This window comes from Haliaeetus leucocephalus, unplaced genomic scaffold, assembly GCF_000737465.1.
Source record: "Haliaeetus leucocephalus isolate CR32 unplaced genomic scaffold, Haliaeetus_leucocephalus-4.0 Scaffold41, whole genome shotgun sequence".
Lineage (NCBI taxonomy): Eukaryota > Metazoa > Chordata > Aves > Accipitriformes > Accipitridae > Haliaeetus > Haliaeetus leucocephalus.
Window position 1 is genome coordinate 3,482,247 of NW_010972477.1, and position 23,598 is coordinate 3,505,844.

Genomic DNA, 23,598 nt, shown 5'->3' on the forward strand with positions numbered 1-23,598 from the left:
CTGTTCATGAACTTGAGGTGATTCTTCTGCAGAATAGCAGCATTTTTTCATAGGCACTTAACTGGTCATACCTAAGCGCACGAGACAAGAAGCTGCACCAAAAGTATAACAGTCCCTTAGGAACGAAAAACATAAGTCCTCCTAAACCTGCATGCACAGGTCTAAAATTTTTTCCATTGCAGTTTCTGCTCTACAAAAGGTTATGCAGGTGAGCTGCTCTGAAGCAGAAAAAGGCAATTAAATTGACAGGATCTTCAATAGCAAGATAATTTCAATTCTACAGGCAGATACTCTTCCTCCCTCCAACTTTAACTTGCATGCTGACTGAAAACTTGTCTATTAAGGATTTGCAGACTTTGATATGCAAAAAAGGAAAGTACATTTTGCAACAAACATCTCAAAAAAATTAAGACAGCAGAATGCATCATACACTGAACAACTTAAGAGATTCAATACCATAATCTAGGAAAGTATACAAGGGAAAAATTCACATGAAAGACACAGAGACGAGTATGCTTAATTGACTTGCTCACAAAAAAATTCAATACATTTACTGACTGGCATGTTTTATCACTTGCCACAAACGGTTGAAGAAGTAGAAACCATTCAAACTTCATGTGTAGCAGGTTCACCTTCTTGACAAGTGCAAAGTTACACATAGCAAATTCACCAAGGGATGACTGAATACTGAGCTTTGCCATGTTACATGACAAATAGAAAGCCGTGTAACACTGGATACCTCATGGATTAGAATTAGTCTACAGACATTAAGCTGGCCATTGCTGCCTAAGTACAGCTGAGTAACACTTAAAAGAGATGTCCCATTCTCACCTAATTTCCTGATCGGAAGAGCTCATTATTATGAAAAAACCCTAAGACTTACTGATTAGAACAAATATTTATTCAATGTCTTGAATTACTAAAAAGAAATTCTAAGTCTTCAAGAGTCACTAATGTGAATCCACCAGCTTCAAGAAGCTGGTACTTCTTACACTAGCAACATGCAGGTGACACATTCACATGTTTTACCTGTTTAGGGGTTCCTGAGCCTAAAAATGACTCCACAGAAAGTCAACACTGCTAGGTAGTCAAAGACTTCCTGGTTTTAGTCTATTGCAACACTGTATAAAAAGATTTTAAATTACAAATCAGCCTACCCACACTATCTTCATACAAGTAATTAATCACAATTCAAATCCCAGTAGCTTCTCTTGCTACAAACACATTTGTTTCCCTATAGGAAACAAACAATTTTGCAAAACAACTAACTAGAAATGATTCAATTCTCATCTTCCATAAATGGTACAATTACACCAAGGGTAACACTGAACCTTGATAACTTTAAATTTTCCTACTGTCCAATTTGAGAAAAGGCAACCTGCTTAACCTCTCTATGTCAGTTTCTCCATCTCTGAGATGGAAAAAATACCTATTTCAAAGAAAAGACTGTAAAACCTACACAAGTCGTAAAATCACTAGGAAAAAAAAAGATGCTAAAGCAGTATAAAGTGCAGTTCCACTCTGAAAAGGAACTCTTAAGAGTGGCATTGATTTTCAGGCTTTTAATTAGATCAGTATCAAGTTTGTTCATTCACAAGTAACAAAGCCTTCTTTCTCCAAACCATTAGCCTGTAGGTTAGTATAGTAAGCCTAACCAAATTCTTCCACTTGAAGAGTACTGCCAATATTAAAATTGGGTAGATTATATTAAAAGTTATTTAGAAAAAGTTTGCAGAAGTGTAGGACTTTACTTCATTAATTTGCACAGAAAAAACCTAAATCCTTCTCATAACCTGTAAAAATCTTCATCTAATTTTATCATAGCAGGAAGTCCCATTTTTTTGCCTGAAAATGATACCTTTCACTTTCAGAATGCCTTATTATGAAAGAACCCTATACTAAGGATAGGTGTAATTTGTCATCTATTCATTATTTTATATAAGTGTTTGGGGCAATTTTTAGTACATCTTAATTTTGAGTGGGGACTGCAATAATGTTTTCATTCATAAAATTGGCCACAAATCAAAACATTGTTAGGTCATCAATCACACCACTGTCAACATGGGATTGAGAGTTCATGGTAAGCAGAGATCTTGAATCTTTACTTCTGTAGAATATCATGGTCTTAAAAAAAAAAAACAAACACAAAACAGAACAAAAGCCAAGTATGAATTCATGATGGCGCTAACACCAAAACCTGAAAGTCAAAGTAGACATACACATTTGTGGGTAAAAGCTGATATCCTTTTTTTAAAAAAGGGCATTTTTAAAACTTCTTTTGACCAAGTCACTGCTCTCTACATGTCAGTTCCTGATATAGCTGCTGGGCTTTACCTATATACTATTGCATACTATTTTAAAAATCTCTTTTCCATATCTAGAAAACAGCTGTGTCAAGGTGACCAAATCCGATCAACTTCCTCATTTCTGGAAGAAGCTACAAAATGGAAAGTTTCTCAAATACACATAACCTCATGAAATATTTCATGAGCTGGGAAAGAAGAAATCAGGATTCCAAAACTTCTACTTCAATGCTGCTTAAATGCCTAGCAATTTACCAGAAACTCCAATATTAACTCTAAACAAGTTAAGTGAAAAAAGAAGCACAAAAGACACCAAACTTAGCTCTTAAAACAGCAAATGTCAGTCTTGACATTTACATCACAGTGGTAACTATAACCTATACATGTGCTTCCAGAATTAAGAATTTCAGATTACTAACACAGTTGCTGAATGGAGTAGGATTGTACTATTTCAAAGGTGAGTGTTCAGTGGCCTACTGTAACAGATCCAAAAAATGAATAAACCAACTACCAGGTTAAATTACAACTTTGAAAGAACAGCCATTAAGAGTCCACTTCTTTACAGATTGTACTACAGACTATAAAGATCTGGAGGCCAGCAGTGCAACCACTTGTGTTAAATGATAGCTATCCCATTTGCAAATTTCCATAGTGGTTATGTCTAAATGTTGATAAAGCTATTTCAGGCTGACAAGGAAGGGAAGAATGGCAAATATTCCCTACAGTTGTTCCCTTCCATATGCAAACTCCAGAAAACAATACAAGTCTCCATACTGCGAGGAAGCGGTGTAAATTCCTCTCAGCTGCTAGGTTAGATCATCACTAATGAGACTCTTGCCTGTTTACTTACCTTCCAACTACTTTAAAAAACGGGCTAAGACAGCACATACTTGTGTTACATTATAAGCTTTTCATCCATTTTTTCCTGGAGAGAATATAACCTAGAGCTACTCCAAGAGTTTAGTTTCTAACTAAGACTCCTGTATGTGGTGAGGTTACTCTTCCCACTGACTCTCAGAAGATATTCACCAAGATTCACTAAAAAGCGCAATGAAATGTATGGTGGGAATTAGTGAACAGAATTTACACTTGGCACAATGTATGCCATATACTCTAACTGCTTGAGACACAACCTCACATTCCTTAACAACTTCCCGCCTCTAGAACTTTTATGCCAAGGAAAATCCTTAATAGAGACTTCCCAGGATATTGTAGCAAAATAACTTCTGCGTGTAATAGCAAGGTCATGTTGTTTTGTAAGGTTATTAATTACAGTTCGAGTTGATAATAGGTTATTCATTATTTTCTGGCACCTTTCTATGTGGCACTGTTCCGAATCTAAACAGTAAAATGTGCTAAGCAACATAAAAGTGGAGAGGAGTGCATAGTTTCTCCTCTTATGCCCATGTTTAAAATTTACAATATCCTACCAAACTTAATTGTCACTCTACAGCTGAAGTGCTTCATTTCCTTAAAAGTCTTTGTGAAAAACTGTCAAAGGTTTTTGAGTCCAAAAAAAGACATAACTGTGATTTTTGCTTTTATTAATTTCTGGAAAGAAAAAAGCCTGTTCCTACTGCATAATCATATAGATTTTAAATCATAATGCAAAAATTGAAATCAGCATTTTTGATACTGAAGCTGATTCACAATACATCTTCCTTTTCTTAAGCAGAAATATATCCACCAAGTTTGAAAGGCTCTAGTGAATTTTAATTAGACTGTATTTCTTAGTTACTGATCCTTTATTTCCTATATACACTTGATACATAGCTGACTGTTGCTGAGTTACTGTGCGGTATCAATTTCAGAGGAGAACTGCACTTTGAAGTAATAGTCCTAAACAGCAGAATGCTTCAAAAATACATACAATTATACACGTACACCTTTCCTTTAAAAACAACAAAAGCTTTACAACACTTCTTAAACAGATCAAGTTTAAGTTGTATTTATCTAAGGGAAATCATGCACTTTTAATTCAGTATTAGTTTCATTCTGAATAGTGCAGCTTAAAACTATTAGCTATTTCTTTGAACTGAAAATCTGTAAATGTATATATAAGAAAAAGATGAAATATTTTAAGGATTTATACAAATGGTTTTGCTAACCTCGTACTGTCAGCTTGCTATATAACTGTGAGTTCATTTCCTTGTCTCTCTTGTAACGTCGAAATTCATCAACGGCTTCCCGTACCACTGTGACCGTCAAAACAAATCCCTGTTAAAGATATAATTATGCAATTCAGAATTCTCAAAGTGCTAGAATAGAAATACACAAGTAGGAACACTATACAGAGTAAGAACACGTGCTTAGAATATTTATTTTTTCTCATTTGGATTTTAGTGTCTTCTTCAATCCATTAAAATAGTATCTTGGTTTATTCCAAAAAAGAAAAAAAGTAAAATCATACTTGTACATTGTACAAATATAATTAGAATAACTACATCTCCAAATATATGTAATTTAGGTATAATTTGAAATTTAAAAAATTAAACTGCTTTGGATGAGCTACAGACAGCCTTTATAGTTCAATAAGCATATTTTCCTATCTTACACAAATTTTAGGGCTTTACCAAAAGCATTTTAAAAGTCTCCAATTCTAATTTTGAGTTCACTGCCTTTTTCCTCACAGACAGAAATGAAAAGGTAAATGGATGGCTAGTTTAATTAATTTTGCCATCTTAAACGTAGTTATTTACCAATATGTCACAAATATTGACAAAGAAAAAGGGGGGGTCGTTCTGAAAAACTAAGTATCAAAATGCTTTGGCTGCTACTTTGACAGGATAGTGCCACTGCAGCTTCTGCTGCAAGTGCAGAGTGAGCTACATGCGCCTAAGGTGGTCTCTGGCCAAAAAAGATGGTAAGCTAAAAAGAATACAGAACAGCTCAGGGATAAGCATGTTAAGAGTTTCTCCTCTCTCTCTTTCTAAACTTCCTCAGGTATGGTCTTCTGGCTTCTTAAACTTAAGCACTCAGTCCTTCTACATCAGCGAAAGGGAAATATATTTTCAACAGTAAAGGGATCTTATCATTACTGTAAGATGGCAAAAATTCAAATATTCACAAATCCTCCAACAGATAAGGTTTTAGATTATCTATCTAGCCTCAGACGCCCACCAGTACTTTCCTTCTATAGAAGGAAATTTATCCCATTAGACTTTTCTTGCAGGTGACAAACTTTTTGCCAACCTTCCCCTAATCTCTGAGCAATAAGAAAGGAGTGAAGGTGTAGAGTTTTCCTAAAGGACTCTTGACTAAAATTCTCCCTTTCAATAGCAAAGGCTGTTTTCAAGTTCCAGCCCCAAATTCCAAGGCTTACTCTGTTGCAACCTTATAGTTAAACACTTTCTTGTTTGTTCAGGTTTACATTAGCTACAACAATTATATTAGAACTATGTAGAACAAAAAAGTGCCTTTGCAAAATGCATTCCTTTTCACTCCTAGGGCATAACTGAATGAGCAGTAGGGTCCCCTTTCCTGGCAGCAGCATTTTCACAAGCTTTGGCAGTATAGATATTTTAGCAGTATAAAAAAGGCACTCCTGAAGCACCTTCAAATACATTTTCCATATATTTTCCAGTGCTTGATTTAAGTGTATTATGCCTGTTTGTTGTAAAAACTGCTGAAGTAAAAAAACAAACAAAACAAAACAAAACCACCCCCCCCAAACCCCACACGCCACTGAAAAACCACCAAAACCTTTTAGCACATAGTCAACTTCTATTCAGTTGGTTTTAAAAGTATCAGGCCAAACAATTTTTCTTTTCCTTTAAAATCTTGAGAGAAAATACAAGCCAAGCCATAGCTACTCCTCTGATTATTACTGAAAATTTATCAGCAGTTACATGCTCTTCAAAGAAAACCAAACATATCTGTTAAGCAACAAAGACAGCCCAATGGGTCTGACTTAAATGTTTTTTATATTTTCACCATACGTACTGAGCCTTACTCAACGTCTAATTAATCTCTTTTACCTGGAGGTTAGTCATTAGTAGAAAAGCTATTCAAGTAGAAACAAGTGAGTTTAGCAAAAAAGGGGTACCACTAGCACCGAGATATTGTATTTTCAAGCTGTATGTGAAAACTGGTAAACATCATTCAAAATATCCTTGAATAAGACAAACATGTCTATACAGAACAGATTACCAGTGTTTGCAAAATACAGTATTTTCTCCCTTCTTTGGGCAGGGAGGAGATTAGCTGAGATGCTAAGTGATTTTTTCCTTACTACCCCACTAATTTATAGAGCTGTACACAGCACTTCACTGTGAAGAGACCAACTCCCAGACAAGGCTGACTTCTGTCTTTTCTTACTGGGTCAGTGACAAAGACCTTTGTAAATATCCATTTCAAATCCCACTGTTGAACAAGCTTTCTGTCTTGGAAGTGGCTTTTGTTGCAGCAAAAGCCAAAAGTTGTCTGGAAATAGAGGTGTGAAGAACCTCCCGGACACTGTCTCCATTTATCAATACTTAAAAGGACGCATGTTGCAACAATTAAAACAATGAAATCAATCCAGAATATTTACTCTATTGACTTGTTAAGAACGACCTTTACTCAAGCAGTCAGCATGTCACTGTTCCTCTTGAATACCATTGAGAATAAATGCTACTGAAAAATACCATTTTTTATAAATCTAGAAAATAAAGCATTTGTTGTTCCTGTCATGCTTGTAAACCTGGGGTGGAGGGGCTGGGAGGAAGATGAAAGAGAAGGTAACGATCTGGTTACAAACAAGAAAAGAATTCCAAATCATGGAATATAGCTGGCAAACTACCAAAAGGGCCTCCTCTGAAGAGAATACAATTTTCAAACCTTAGGAAACCTGAGTCAGAAGCAACTGGTTTGAACAGTTTCCCAAGAAAATACTGCAGAGGGCTCAATAATAAAAAGACATATTGAAAGGAAGCCAGTGCAACTGGCAGGGCAATCAATTAGGAAAAGCGTGTTTAATGAATGACTTATTTTCAAGACGCATTTTCCTCCCGCTTTATCCATGGCTTAAAATATTTTATCTCAATTTTTATGGAAAAAGGACATGATTAAACCCAATACAGAAGGAATGCAAAAAATTTATGCTTTCAATTCTGACCTAGCCTGAAAACAAAACAGTGAGCAAACAACAATAAACTGAAAGAAATTTAACACACAAATTACCTACATTACCAAATAGGGTTCTCTACTAGCTAGGGGGGGTTTTGTTGGTTGGTTAAAACCTCTCAAGTGACCAGCAGCCAGAAAGGAGCACTACTCATTCAGACTAGCTGGTTAACAAAAATGACCTCCAGCATGAGGGGCAAGAGTGTGGTAGGCAGGTGGAGGGGAGGGCTATCGAACAACAGCTTCTGGAGTACCTGCTGCAAAATACTGCAATTTCAAAGAAGCATTTTACTTCTGTTACATACTTTAATCACTGTAGTTTACCAGGTACAAGTTTATGAAATGTACATATACATGAACTTTTCATCTGAAGTTAAAAAACCAAAACTTCTAGTTAATAATATTTTTCTGTTTACCAGAGGAGCCCAGTATGTGTACAGGTAGCCTATTTTCAATGCTGGTACAAACTGTGAGCAGGACACGACGAGAAAATAGAGATTCAAGAAAAACTTGAACTGTTCATATAAAACCTAAAATGAAAAACACAAAATAGATAAATGCCTTAAAATTTGTACCCATAATGTACATAAAATTCACTTTTTCGTAACAGTAGATATAAAACCATTATATGGCATACTATTATATATGGTACTATTACAGCACTATATAGCACAATACGCTATATATCATCACCAACCACTACATGCACTATAAGTTATTTTAATATTATACTGCTATTTTTGTTGAGAAAAATCCTTTGATATTAATGCCTCTCTTCACTCCAGAAAAGCAATTTTGGTATTTTCAAAACTGGACTATGCGAACTCATCAAATCTTTACAAATATTAATCAAGATCACTGTACAAAGATTTACTCTGAAATTTTAACAGTAAACAGAATTCAGATGCTTGTAGAAGCATCTTGCAATTATTTTATGTCCAAAATAGTTACCTTTGTTTATGAGTTAAAACAGTTTTTGAAAAATTTTTTTTACATTATCAATAAAAAAAGCAAAGTAAGTTTGTATCTGAGCTTTCATTGCTTACATTAAGTTTTCATTTTTAACTGCTAAATCTTTTCTTCCTAAAAATACAGCACTAAAAGTGCTTAATTTTTCCCTAAGTACCAATACTTAAATTCTATTTTATCTGTCTCATGACGTCTTTTTGTCTTAAAAATTTTCTTATCCTGGCCTTAAAATAATAACAATTAAAAAAACCCATCGGCATCAAATGAACAGAAACCATTTACAAGAATATTATTCTAGTCTTTGTCATCGGAACTTCTAGAGAGTAACAAAACTGAGTAGGCTATACCATGCTGTTCTGCGTCACTGTGAGAATACCCTAAGACTTCAGCCCTGTCAGGAGCACATACAGAAACCAGTATACATGAACTCCTTGCTACTTTTGTTCAAAGTCCCTCAGCATGCTCTCTCCTCAACACAGCCACTGAAGTGTCTCCTCCTGCAGGGCTGCAAGCTCTACAACTCTTCTGCCTTCTTTCTGAAGTCCTTTTGTTCTCAAAGGGACAAAGGCTACCATCAAGTCAGACGCAGTCCTTCAAAATTACCATCTCCCACTGGTCTTAAAAATAGCAAAACTACTCAATGTTCAAGAATAAATGTTGTTTAGGAAGATGAAATGAACACTACAGAAAAGATCCTGCAAGTAAGGCTAAGCGACACTGCTCTCTTTCCAAATGGCTATCATGTGGAAATCTCAGAATAAGGCAGTATCCTTCAGTTTCCATAGGAAGACAAGCTTTTTACAAAAGCAACCACAGTTTAAGTTTTCAGAAATTTTAAACTACAGAAAATTTGTAACAGAACAACAACATCGGCTTTTGAGGTAATCTAGAAGAAAGGCTCAGCATTAGATTTCTCAAAAGATTATTTTGCATTAAGTATTAGTACATAAGATATTTTTATTAATAAATCAAAGATTTGGTCTAAACTCCAAGATAATTGTCCAAGTGTCAAGTGAAGACACAGTCACCTTATCACAGAATACATTGTCCCATATTCCAAAGGAACGACAGATGCAGACATTCCTTTGGTAATTAAAGGCACCAGTTCAGCAAACACATGTTCTCAACATTGCTTTAGTTATAATTACAATGCTAAGAACATTATGCATTTTATAGAGTTTTGAATCTTCAAAGACTTCACATCTTTCTTTAGTAGGCCAGGATAACATGCCACCTCCAGCAGGATGATCAGAAGTGGGTACTCAACTTGGAACACTGAGACTTGAGAAAATGGATAATCAACTGTTTCAAAGCTAAAAGATTCAAAATAGATCAAAAAGCCAGATTTAAAGAGTGTCTCCATCTTTTAATCGTACAATGCAGTTAATATTACAATGACTTCTGCATGAAAATCAACATTATTGGACAGGTATTTATTGCTGTTATCAGTCCAACATTATTACTCAATTATGTAAAAGCCTATGCCCTAGGAAAAAATATTCAGGCAAGTTTGTTTCAAAGTGTCTTTCTGGTAGGCACAACAAAGTAGCAGTACCTCAAAATTGCCAGTTTCTTGCAAGAGTGCTACATTACTGTTCAGCTAAAGGCTACCTAAACAGCATCAAGTCAGAAGATTTTTTCAATAGCATGGAATTCTATTCCACTATTTACCAACAAAACTGTAAAGCCTAAGCCTAAAAAGTCAAATTTGAAGTTGCAGGGAAAGTCAGAGCATTCTTCCAAAATGAAACTATTTCAGCTTGAACCTGTACCTTGTGTTAATACTGATGAAGTTCATATGCTCATTTCTAGCGGTATGTTTAACTGTTTACAAAGACTTGATATACTAGGTCAAAGAAAAGTCCACTGAGTACTTGGGGAGGTGCAGATCTGCAAGAGCGCCCATCTTGCAGGTGAAGGTGGGAGTTAATAAGCACCGTCCTACAAAACTTTTGAATCCCAGCATACCAGTGACAGTTCATTCAATACAAAGCTAAACACTTCAATCTAGTTAAGCAAACTGAAAAGTCTCCAGTTACATAAAACTGATTTAAAAAAAAAAAACAAACCAACCCCCCCCCCCCCAAAAAAAAAAACCCAGACTACTGCTTTGAAGCTCAGGAGAGGTATCACAGAAGACAGTCTTCATGGAAATTTACACAAAACTCCTAAGCAGCTATACCAAGATGTATATGAAATAATAAACAGAAATTGAACAACCTGGTGTAAAGGTAAAAGCAGTAAAGTATTGTATATGAACATTAGGAAATTAGATAGTTTGGAAATGTTATAGCTCTTTTAGCCAGTAAGTAAAATTCTGTTGACCTAAACGTTATTTTAAGCTTGCATTTTGATATGAAATAATTGAATATTACCCACTGCCAGCTGCAATGTTAAAAAAAAGATACAACTCTAAACAGAAGACAAAACCTCACATGATGAAAATTTCAACCAGGGTAAAACACTGGAGTCAATATTTATGACTTAGTCACATTTATGGATTTGGAACCAACACAACTATCTTCCCTACAAATTACTTTTAGTGGAACAGCATAAAAAAAACCAGCTACACAGTATTTCTAAAAAATGAAAAGTGTTGATTTATGTCTAAAATTAAAATTTAGAAACATTTTATTTTCACTAACTATTGGGCTTTATGTTTGGGATCTCACCTCATTTTGAAGTTACTACTGAGTTTCCAAATACTACCACCAAAATAAAAAAAATCTGATTCTGCCTATACTGTAAAAAACCAAGACTTTCAAAAGATTAAAAAAAGAACAAACACTCTCAACAGGTAATCGCAAGCTATGGCTGGGCCCTATAGTAAATGTGAATCTAGTTTAGGATTTGTAATCTACACTGCAGATTTCTAGTCACAATAATCAATGGTTTACTATATGCTTAATGAATTTTGTGACCTTTAGGAAAGCATATGTGGCTTAGCCAATTTCAGTGTATTTAATAATTTAAACTTCGGAAGAAAACATTTACTTTGTTCAATAGAGATGAGAATATTTTATCCGCCTGTGATAAGTGACATTTTATTTCTTTGACAGGAGATCAGTCTTAATTACAAAGCCATTAATTTTTTCTGTTTTAATAAAGAAATGTATTAGAAAGCACCTGCCAGTCATTGGACCAAAGAGGCCAGAAGAATACAATCAATACTCTTATAAACCAGCATGATCACTTAAATGAAAAATTTAAGACAAAGCATGTCTATATTCAAATGTAGAAGACATTCAGTTTTTGAAACAGGACACAGGACTCTTGGACTGTATTAGTAGAAGTATGAGTAGAAGTGTATTAGTAAAATTTGTAATATCACAGCAGCATACATTTTTATGTTTTAACTACTGAAGCTTCAAAAGTTGTCTTCTCTATTGCTATATTTCATTATAACTTTTTTTTTAAACTATGAACTAGACAAAACTGTAATGTCTCTTTTGTCTTCATATACACTGTGAACATTATAGGCAAAAAATTTAAATTAAGACGCAATATGGCTTCTTAGAAAAAAAAGTGACAAAAACCCTTTCCACTCCACAATAAAAGTATTGTCTGAAGAATTGCATTCAAAACCAAAATGACATCACTATTTTTAAAACTGCAATAGGAAACACACCTCTGAAAAGTACTAACTTACTAAACTAGGCCTTACTTGTTGTCCTATAAATTGAAGAGGTGGGTTGGTTTTGTCCTTTAACGAGTTGCCTGTTTCAGAATACATTATTCATTACATTTTCAATGGCAGGGAGTATGAGAAAATATCTATGGGAGTACATTGTGATTTTCAACTATTTATTTCTCAAGTGAAGTCAGTGCTTTACAGTATTTTCACACTGACTGTGTAGAAATGCTTCTGTTTTAAAATGAGGATTACAAATTTCTGATGGTGAATAGAAAAGTGCAAGGAAACCCATCTCAGATTTCTAAAGCTTCACTGAATTCCAACCACTCAATCATACACACTGTGCTTCTTTAGTAAATATCCCTTTGAAAAGAAAACAATTTAGAAAAAAAGCAGCCTTGCTCTCAGTGGTGAATTTTAATTGAAGACATCAAGATAAATATAACAAGAAAAAGAAGAATCTGTGAAAATAAAATTATCTTTTTGCAGAACCATCAGAAACCACTACAGAACATATAGTCAGCCCAACACCAAAAAAATGGTTAATAGCCTTACCCCAGGTATAAAGGTAAAGACGTTGTATTTTTGATTTTTTATGGCATTTTTGGGGTATTTTTCTTCACACTTTTCAGGACACCCAAGCCACACTGTGCGAGCCTTCAGCTCTTTCTTTCTTCGGCAAATGTTTATGAGCCAATCAGAACAACTGAAAAGAAAAACAATTGTTTACTTTAAAACTAAAAGTTTACTGTATGTGATTACTATTTCCAAACCTGGAACCCTAAAGGCAAATACCCAAGAAAAACAGGCTTAAAAATTTTTGCCTCATCTAAATAAACAAGCATGATGTTGACTTGTAATGTTTAGGGCAATTACACAGTACTCAACTCATTCAGATACATGCAATATATAAACACTTGGCACATTCTTTACAGGAAATCCCAATAAAATAATGACAAGTTTCACTACACCTTGCCCTGACAGAGGTTCAAAAACTTCTAGTTAATACAAGTCTGCATTAGCAGTGGCTAAATTCCCACACCATTAAATAATTAACTCATGAGGAAATAAGGCTTCTGTCAGATAAAATCAGGAAAAATTCAACAGCTTTGTATACAATTTCCACATATTTTGCAAATCTTAATTTCCTCCATAAGACTGCCTATAGAAGGGAAGCAAACCTAACGCCATGCTGTCAAAGTTTAAAAAAAAAAAACAAACAAACAAACAAACCAAAAAAAACTACAACCAAACCAAAACCCCACAATGTAAATGCAGATCACACAATGATCTGCAATGGTGAACTTCACAGGAGAAAGGAGAAGCATCCTTGCCTAACGAGCTTACAAATCTACTGAAGAAGGTTTAAACAATAAGCAGTGAGATATACAGGAAGAGCTCACAGCCACCTTTAAACAACTGGAATTTGGACAAGGACACAGGAATGATGGAAGGAGATCACACTGTAGGAGGAACAAAAGGCTGGCAAACACAATGATGCCACTGAGGCTCAGCAGACTATTTACTAACAACAGTAAAACAAGAAACAAACAAACTCACACAATATTATCAGCCTAAGACTTGCTAGGACTAGCCAACAGGGGCAGATTATTAACGCAGATGAGTACAGATGGTTTGGAAAGAACCGGTAGCGTGGAAAGAAAAGCGGGTTTGCCATACGCTCTATATACTTGTTTTACAATCCCATATGTTAAAGGAGAATTTCTCTGCATTTTTTTTAATACTGGGGGGAGGTGCCTTAATCACATTGGGAGACTGTTTTAGGCAAGTGAATCGGGAAGACTGAGTGTCGTGGTTTAACCCCAGCCAGCAACTAAGCAGCACGCAGCCGCTCAATTCCCCCCACCCAGTGGGATGGGAGAAAGAATTGTGGGGGGAAAAAAAGTAAAACTCGTGGGTTGAGATAACAACGGTTTAATAGGACAGAAAGGAAGGAAACCGTAATAATGATAATAACAATAATAAAATGACAATAATAATAATGATTGGAATATACAAGTGATGCACAAAGCAATTGCTCACCACCCACCAAGCGATGCTCAGTTAGTTCCCAAACAGCCATCCCCCCAGGCCAACTCCCCCCAGCTTCTATACTGGGCATGACATCACATGGTCTGGAATACCCCTTTGGCCAGTTTGGGTCAGCTGTCCTGGCTGTGTCCCCTCCCAACTTCTTGTGCCCCTCCAGCCTTCTCGCTGGCTGGGCAGGAAAAGCTGAAAAATCCTTGACTTGGTCTAAACACAATTTAGCAACAACTGAAAACATCAGTGTGTTATCAACATTCTTCTCATACTGAACCCAAGACATAACACTGTACCAGCTACTAGAAAGTAAATTAACTCTATTCCAGCCAAAATCAGAACACTGAGCAGACAGGCCTTCTGTGAGTACCTACTGCAGCCAAAGCACTGACCTAACTGGTCACAGTGGATTTCAGCTACATCAGCAGGTGAAGTTGAACATGAAGGAAAGTGACATGTTTTCTAGTGAGGTTTTTTAATCTACTGACAATATTTTTGATGCAGGAAAAAAAAAAAGTAACCACTAGGAAGCTCTTCTAAATTGTATTCAAACCAACAGAAAGGATTTTGCTGAGAACAGGAGGGGAAAGTTATGATCCAGTCACCTAAGCATTGTTTCCCTGGATGACTTCTGAAGAGTCAACCTACTTGTATGTATTTGTACACACCTGAAAGAAAACAGAAAGTCATAACCAACACTGATATGTCAGAGCAACCTCTAAAATGGAAATAATTTCCCTCCGTAAAGAACCAGATGCACTACAGCTTGAGAATACATGTCCTCTCTTGACTCCTGGGACTTTGAGCACCCGATCTAGTGGAAGGTGTCCCTGTCCATGGCTGAGGAGGTTGGACTAGATGATCTTTAAAGATCCCTTCCAACCCAAATTATTCTATGATTCTATGTCTCTAATAAAACCTAGCTCTCAAGATATTTCTCGTAAGGAAAGTAAAGGAACATATTCTTGGAACTGACACAGTTGGAAAAATCATAATTGCAGAGTAGCTTGTTATAAAACCAAAATAATTTCAGTGAAGTTCTGCAAAGCTTTATCTAGAACTTACTAGGTAATTGACTATTGAATATGTCATTTTTCAGAAAACAAAAAGCTAGAAGAGACAGCAGTACATGCAAAAAGGAGATTAGAATTCAAATTGGTCTTGACAGATTGGAAAAACCACTTGGAAGAAATAGAACACAGGTAAACAGGCAAAAGCGCAACATAGTACATTTACACAGAAATAATCAACTACGCAAACGCAGAATTGGAAAAGAGTTAGCAGACAGCAGCTCAGAAGAGGACTCAGTTACTGCATAAGAATGATATACGATATACATGCGCAAAAAACCAGCATATCTGGTCAGTGTGGACAGGCATATTGCTAGCAAGTCATGAATGTATTCCTTTTTCGTAGTCCAGTGCTAGCAAGATCTCATTTGGCTTACAATACCATGTTGAAATTTGGTATTCAAAAAACAGGGCTACTGGGAAAACAAAGACCACACACAAGAGCAACAAAACAATTACAGGTCTAGAAAGCAGGGTAGGCTTGTCTACTAGATACACCGAAAGAAAGAGAGTTGTTCACAGAAGGCTGAGTGTGGACCTAATATCGTTTCAAGTATGTAAGAAACAGCTGCAAAGAGGAGAGGGACAATTATTCTCTAGGTCCACCATGATTAAGTAATGGTGGACTTCAACTGTGGCAAATAAGGAAGCGGGGGGGACAGACATTGAGTAAATGCTTCTAACAACCAGGGTGGAAAGAAACACTTAGGGAGGCTGGAATTGCTACCACTGCAGGTCTCAAAGATCTGGTTAGATCAGACATAAGCGACAGGTGTAATTCATCCTGTGCAGGCAAGGAATTGACTGGACAACCTTTTAAGGTCCTTTCTTATTCTGTTTTTCCACAATTACAGAATCACAGTATACACAAATATGCAGGGAAGAAATGCTGTTAGCTTCCATCGCCACAGTCCCACTTAAAATGTTCTTGTCTGTAGCCTACATTATCCCAAGCCTATTATAAAGTAATTTTGCCAAAGAACAAATGGAATTCAAAGTTGCAGGCTTTTTTTAAAAAAAACTAGAAGTTATGCAATAGTAAAATCATTCAAAGCAACATTCACTTCATTATAGAAATGCCACTACACCAATACTCACAAGCTGACATTTAAAACACTTAAATTTAAAATGCTGGATTCTTAAGATTTCCTCCCCGAAACTTTCACTGTGGGATGGACATCAATTTGGTTGGATTCTATGTAAACATGCCTTTTATTTTTGTTACAAATACAAGCCCATTCAGCAACTTTTTCCCATCACTTTAAACAGTAACAAAGAATCATTCCATCGTAAAAACTGGATTAGTTCAAGGTTTGAAATTCAGCCCTGTTATTTAGTAACATACAAGTCAGAAAAATCAAGTTACCTTGATCATTACTTAAATTTTTCTTTAAAAGCAAAATGAACAGCAGTCTTTCTATGTCATGGTTCCACAATCAGTTTAACAGCTGTGAACCTATCCTGCTGCTGCTGAAACAGCTAGTACCACCCTCCTCCCATAACAAAGGTGTGGATTCTTGCCCCTTCCCTTGTGCTGACACAACTACTCATGCAACTGCACGGGTAAATCAGACCCACAAATTGATCCAGCTGTAAACTAACGCAGAATAAAAAGGGGACTATTTTCTGGTAGATCCACCCCTGATTCTTGAATCTGTAAATGTGTAAAAATAGTTGAAGCTACACAGGCTACATGCTGGCAGGAGAAGGTGCAACGATTCCACTCAGTGCTAGCTTGGATTTACACTTGATAAAACTGCTCAAGGAATTAACACTTTAAATGTGTTAGTTTCCAAGGCAGGGGGGGGTGGCGAGGACAATACAAATGGAAGAAACAGCTTAGCTGTATAGTAAGAAGTGTGGAGACAGATCTGTAGCACATGAGTTCCAAGGAAAATAATTTTTTCCAGGGAAAGCAAACAAGCATGACAGCTTCTGTCTACAAGCCCACAGACAGAAATTTCCCAACAGCCTTTGGAATCCTGCATTGCTTAAATCGGTTTTTGAATTTAAACCATAAACAGACTAAACATTTGACTAGGCACAGCGTCTTTTGTAGAATAATTTCTTCAGACACTGAGGACTTTTCTATTGCAAAAATTAAACATTTGACTAAAGTAACTGAATTATATTGCCTTCCTCACCACAGAGCTTCCCATTCTTGAAACTACTTTTTCCATTACAGATCAACAGAGAAGCTGAAAGAGATGCCATAATGACCATTAGTTTAGCAAACGCCAAAAAGTACAGACACAAGAATGATGTCCGACTGGGAAACAACTGTGATACCTTTGATAAAAGGGATTTGACTGACACAGAGCTAACAACACTGAAGTTCTCAGACACAAGAAAACTCAGATGATGGAAATATTACAGGTTATGCCCAAATCAGTATCATAATGGTGCAGATGAGTTTTACTACCTTAGAAGTAAAAATCAGTTAGATTCTGCCATTACAGTCTCAGCAGTAATCACTGTTATATCACAGGAAGAATAAGAGGTGGACGTGCTGGCCTCAGAAATCCTAATCAATTTACATTAATTCAGATTTTTAAGAACAATGAAGTCTACCCAATACTTCTGAAACTCAGATTATCAACACCCAACACATACTTAACCTGTTCTCAAATTAACATTCCCCAATACAGAAACTATTTTTGTGCAAGGGTATGGACCCTTTCATGCGCTTTTGTACCCACTGAATTTGTGTGAAGCAAACATCAGGAGATAAACCAGAATAGCATTCTCCGAGCTTCAAATATCCTAAAAACATAACGTAAGATATAGCATGATCAAGACACACTTCAGATTTTCCTGAAATCTTTAATGTAAAGCCACACTTTATGCTATGGATTCAGCAATTAAAAATCACATTCTTGTTTATTGATTTAAGCATTTACTTCAAATGCCCTTGCCTAGAAAATTCAACACATGCACAGAAAGCTTTTTTTCTTAAGCTAGCTATAAGCCATGTTGCCTATATCAACACAACAGATTGTATATATGAAGAAATTAACTAATTGATAAAAGAACTTTAAGTTATATCTATTAAATGACTTTTTACCAACCTGCTTCCTAATGTGTTTTTATGTATAGGAACAATAACCACACTCTTCATATTAGTAACTGATGCCGTATTTAAAAAAACTGGAGTAGTTGTTAAATAAGAACCCTTAACTTTTTCATAAATGGAGCATATCTCTCCAAGTCAAAAGCTAAAGTAAAAGTCTCAACTGACTCTGCAGCTCTAATAATAAAGGCTTTTTTTATTTTCTCTTTTCATTACTTTTATCCTACAAGCTTAACTGCCAGTATCTTTCACAAAACAGCATTTTCATCAGAATGGAAAGATAATATAAAAGCTGTATATTGTCTGCAAGGGTCAGCTTTTCCTTATTAGGTTTTAAGTAGCAGAAACTAGTTCTGCAAAGAAAACATACTGTAATTATTGTACTCAACAGGTAGCTTCAGTAATCAGGCCAAAAGCAACACAGTGGTCATGTCATTCTTAAAAGATCAGCATTTTCCCATGCTTCTGCATAACAAATGCGTTGCAGATTAATTGAAAGCGTACAGGCCATCTTAGAGCCCAAATTAATCCGAGCATTTGATATCCCCTTCACTTCATATGGAAATGCCATTCAATGGCACCATTTTCATAGGGACAAAGTGTTTTTTGATAACAAGTGGAATGTAAATCTCATGAGAAAGAAATCAATCCAGCCCAAAGAACTCCAGAGTATTGATCTATGTGCATTATAATTTCACAAGCTTGAAGAGAATTTGTAAGTTAAAGGGGAAATGATTACAGCCACAAAACAGCTGCTATATCACAAAGTTTTCTTTTAACTGTGCTATGAAAGCAAGAAATAAGCAGTTTCTGAAGTTAAAAGTTACATTGATTGAATTAAGTCTTCAGTTTGTTCAAAATCAAAGACAACATTTGATTTAATTATGATTTTTTTTCCTGCAAATGTAGAAACTGTTTAAAGAGCTGCAGATTTGCAAATAAAGTACACGCCATTCAGTTCCAATCAACAAGTCTATTGTCTAAACAGAAGTTGAAAGCTGAATAAAGGATTTTTACAAAATCAATTTTAATGTACAGTGAACTTTGTCAAACCTTCCATATTTACTCCTGCCAAAAGGGTGAAACTTTTTCATCTAAACAGTAACAGTTTGTGATGTAGCAACAAAAATCTATAGAATATAAAATTCTAGAGCTGCAAAGTAAATGATGGAAAACTTCCTCTCACAAAAGTGAGATTAATCCTAACAATGCAAGACAGACAAGAAAAACCTAGTGGGTATGGAGGGTTTTGTTTGTTTGTCTGCAACAAGTAAAATGATTTTGAACACAAACACAAGACTTCCACCGAGAACCCAAAAGAAATCGGGGCCCCCTGAGCTTGGGTCCAGACAAATGCCTAGTCTTTTATTGTGTTCATCTTTCTGTCACAGCTTTGAAAAATTTACAACTTAGTTTAAAGCACAAAAGGGAATTCTGGATGTGGAAGTTGAGATTTCAACCTCACCCAGTCTCAGGTACAAGATATTAATTTCCATAAGACAGGGTGAAATTTTAAATTCTGTTCAACTGAACAGGTTTCAGACTGCTATGTTATATTTAATGTCACACTACACTTAAAAGAATGCAGTTTGCCTTCTGGAAAGAAGTTTCAGTTGTTTGTATAGCATGTATAATCCACCATCAACACACATGAAAATTGTTTTCTCACATGTTCCTCTCCATTTCAAGTGTGAAGGCACCAACACCCAATTGTATCCTAAACTGATACTTTACACCACATAAACAGTGTAACTCATTCTACTACAGTGTAAGCAATAACTGCATGTATGACAATGCAGTTGCCTCCAGGTTTCCTGTATGATCTTTTGCACAATCCTAGGCAACTTTATGAACTGCAAATAGGCATTTCAAAAACTCTAGTACTCTGTGGGCCCCAGCAAAAAAATCATGAAGTTTTATTATGAGAAACCACCAAAAAGAGTAAATTAACACTGACTGCACATCCCTGACTTTTACCAATAACAAAGCCTCAATGGTGCTCTCAGCCCAGACAAAACCTCCCTATCACTGTAATGGGTATTTACATACTCACTCAGAAGTGCTCACCCAAGCTGAGGTTTTGTCCAGCCTGACTGGACCAGTAGATAAGATACCATGGGATTCACCTTCCTTCCAGCTGATTTTCCCCATCTCATCCAAGCAGATGTCTGCACCTTTCTTGTGGGAGTATCCTCCACCTGCTAATATCCTACTGAAATTTCAAGCTTCTGCTAGGATCTGGGGGTTATTTTTTTTTTTTTAAATAGAGATTTTATTTCTTCTGTGAAAAATGGAAATTATCTGCTATGATGTTCTGTTATAGAAAACACTAATGGGAATAAAATGCCTCTAGGTATAAATACAAGACTGAATTGACTCTTTATTGTATCCAAATTCAGCTGAGGAAATAGCAAAGCAGAAGTCATACCCCTCTAAGGCCTCTTTCTTAGTGAGGGCTTTTCTTTTACACACCTAGATTAGCAGTAATATATGTATAAGACATAGCAAAATAACGAATCCATAATGCAATTTCCTTGCTCTTTTCATTCTCAAAAATCCATCACAAATATGGCTCAAGTATTTTCATTAATAAGTTCTAATAAGTTTGAAAGTTTCTAGGCTTGAGCTCCACTTAAAGCCAAGATGTCCCTATCAATTTTAAAAAGCAAGCAAGAACATGAAATTTTGCGATCTTCAGCATTAATGAAACTTTCTTGTGACATTCTCTTATGAGTGTTAATTAGTTCCAACATAAACTCATCTTGCAATTGCCCGCTTCTATCCAAATGCAGGGTGCAGTCTTTACTGGTCTACCTGTTTTCATGAAACTTACAGGAATGTAATCACAGTAACTAATACTCACTAATACTTAAAGACCTGAACTCACCTAAAGTATATTGTTTGAAAGGTATCTCAATTTTAAGATATGTCCAAAAGATTAACAGCCTCTTTAAATACTTAAAAATGTTTTTTAAAATCTACAATAGTAGTTCTGTAACAGAAACATTGCTTCCAAAAATCATTTACATATAGAAATGCTGCTTCTGTAACCTCTACCTTACTTCCTGCTACTTTCCAAACACTTATTCCCTATAATAAAATTAATACTCCATGAAGTTTTTAATCCAATAATCCAATAGGATGCTGTTGTATCATTATAGAAAAAAGACACAAATCATATTTTTTCTGCAAATAGTAAAGCTGTATAACAAAATTATTAATTATTAAAGGTGCACAAATACAGCTTTACTTAGGTAAAACAAGAGTATCAGGCCTCTTGGAATTTATTAAGTGCCATGAAAACCACCTGTGAAGACTTCCATCCAAATAAATTCTAAAACCATCTGCCCAAAAAAGCATTCCTCATTCAAGTTCACTGAAAACGCTCTACTCACTTCACTTGACTGATTCTCAGATTTTTCATTCAAGATAAAAACACCCCATGATTCTTAATCATCCTAATATTAATTTCTGTATTTAGAAATGTGCTAGCAATTCATCAGAAAGTCACTCTTCCAAGGCAACTGCATACAGCAGAGTTTAGCACAGAAAGTTTCTAAATAAGAAACATATCACAGGAGCTAATTCCAGCTGTAATTCACACCAAGGCCACAGGTTCCATGTATTTTTTAACCCTTAAAGTTGAAGTGATAACTGATCATTAATTAATGAATTTGCTTTTTCTTTTCAGTCACATCAGTAAAATTTGTGTATCGTCAACTTAACACACTAATGCCCTCAGAAGTAAAAGAAAGTTTTAACCCCTCTACACCAACGTGGTTTTGAGTAGAACTGAGGACCAGGCTTATATGCCATATTATGGACCTCAGACTAGTACGAGACCTCTCTTAAAAGCCTCTCTTTTTCTTGCAAGTCAGGAAAGCAGACAGGAGAAGTACACAGCAGCAGCTCTTCAGAACTTTTTTATTAATGGCTTGTAACGTCCTAGTAGGGAAAATACAGGCAAAGCAATCAGAAGGTGCATGACAAGCAAATTATTGTGTTCCTGTACTCTGCACATATCACACAATGCACAGTTACTATTTACTTAATTCATTTAATAGTTTAATAAAAAGTACTGGTATGCAACAAACCTAGTGCAAAGGAACTTCCAGCCACCACAGATAAACCATTCTAAGCCTCTTCTTCTCTGAGAAATTCTGGCTCTTGGTAGAGTATGGTAATCACTCTCATCATTTTCAAAGCCTTCTTCTGACATCATTAGTGGCATTTCATCCAAGTGAGAGGACTCATCTTCCACTTGGTACCTGGCAAAATGAAATAAAAACACTAAATAAATAGCCAATACATCATTTTTTATTACCAGGAGTCTCCTAAAGTAACAAGTTAATTTTTGCCATATGGAATTCTATAAGATATTTTCATGTAAACATCTCATGTATTTGTGCTAACACATCAACAAGAAATTCTGATTTGAGCTAAAAAAATGTGTAATACAGCAAAAAGGCCTGCAATCAATCATTGTCAATCATAGTATGACTCATTCTAGGGCAATTCTTGTTTCTTATATAATTTGTACATAGAGCCGCAACTTCATACTTTTCAAAGGATTCTTTATAAGATTTTGTTAAACAGAATTTACTTGGCAAAGTTTATAGCAGATGCAAATAATGAGTTTTCATGGAAGCACAGACTTCAGATTTCCACTGAGCTTCTTCAACTTGCTTTCCTGACATCTATTCCTGTGTGCACAGGCCTCTATTTGAGTCACACTTTCTACACAACTCATCAGTTTCTTAGTTTTGATTGCTAAAACATGTTACTTTTATAATTCTACACAAAAACATTCAACAAGTCAAAACAGATTTGCCTGTGGGATCTATGGAAACAACATTAAGCTAACAATGGTCCTTTCCCTCTCCAGAAACTATTCTCCACTCCAATTTTACATTTCTGGAATGCTTTTCATGCCAAGACAAAACACCGGAATATTTCATAAGAAAATTCCCCTAAGTGCATGCAAATTGAGTAACTTGTTCAGTTCATATTTTTATACCATTGGGAAGATGATTGAAAACTACACTATTGCTCAGGTTTCCTTTCACAGACTATTAAAAGGACTATTAAGAATATTAATTAGAAGAAAATTTTTAAAAGAATTAAACATTATAGTCAAGCAAAGATCACCTACATGTATGCAATAACACATACAATAACCCTAACCAATAAAAATTCACGATACATAAGATAAACAAAAAGGTCAGAAAAGCTGGCTGCACAAGTGCTTACAAAATACATGAAAAACATATCAAACTGAACACAAAAGCAAAATTTTTAAATATATAAAAATATTACTTGACACTACTGGTAATGGTAGTTAAGCAGTCTTTAAATAGAAAGAGCTGATGAAAAAAAGTATCCGACCAGAATAAATCAAAATATGTT

General features: G+C 35.5%; 1 protein-coding gene across 2 annotated transcripts in view; it reads right to left on the reverse strand.

The window, feature by feature from the left end:
• ATP9B (ATPase, class II, type 9B) overlaps positions 1-22,459 on the reverse strand; it is a 152,294-nt gene extending 129,835 nt beyond the window's left edge. For both annotated transcript variants that reach the window (XM_010577071.1, XM_010577063.1), the window contains exons 1-4: positions 22,287-22,459; positions 12,565-12,715; positions 7,823-7,936; positions 4,412-4,520 (exon numbers count right to left, since the gene is read on the reverse strand). In XM_010577071.1, coding sequence (XP_010575373.1) covers positions 4,412-4,520; positions 7,823-7,936; positions 12,565-12,715; positions 22,287-22,423 — 511 coding nt within the window. In that variant the 5' untranslated portion in view covers positions 22,424-22,459. The remainder of the gene's footprint in view (positions 1-4,411; positions 4,521-7,822; positions 7,937-12,564; positions 12,716-22,286) is intronic.
• Between the last annotated feature and the right edge of the window lie 1,139 nt (positions 22,460-23,598).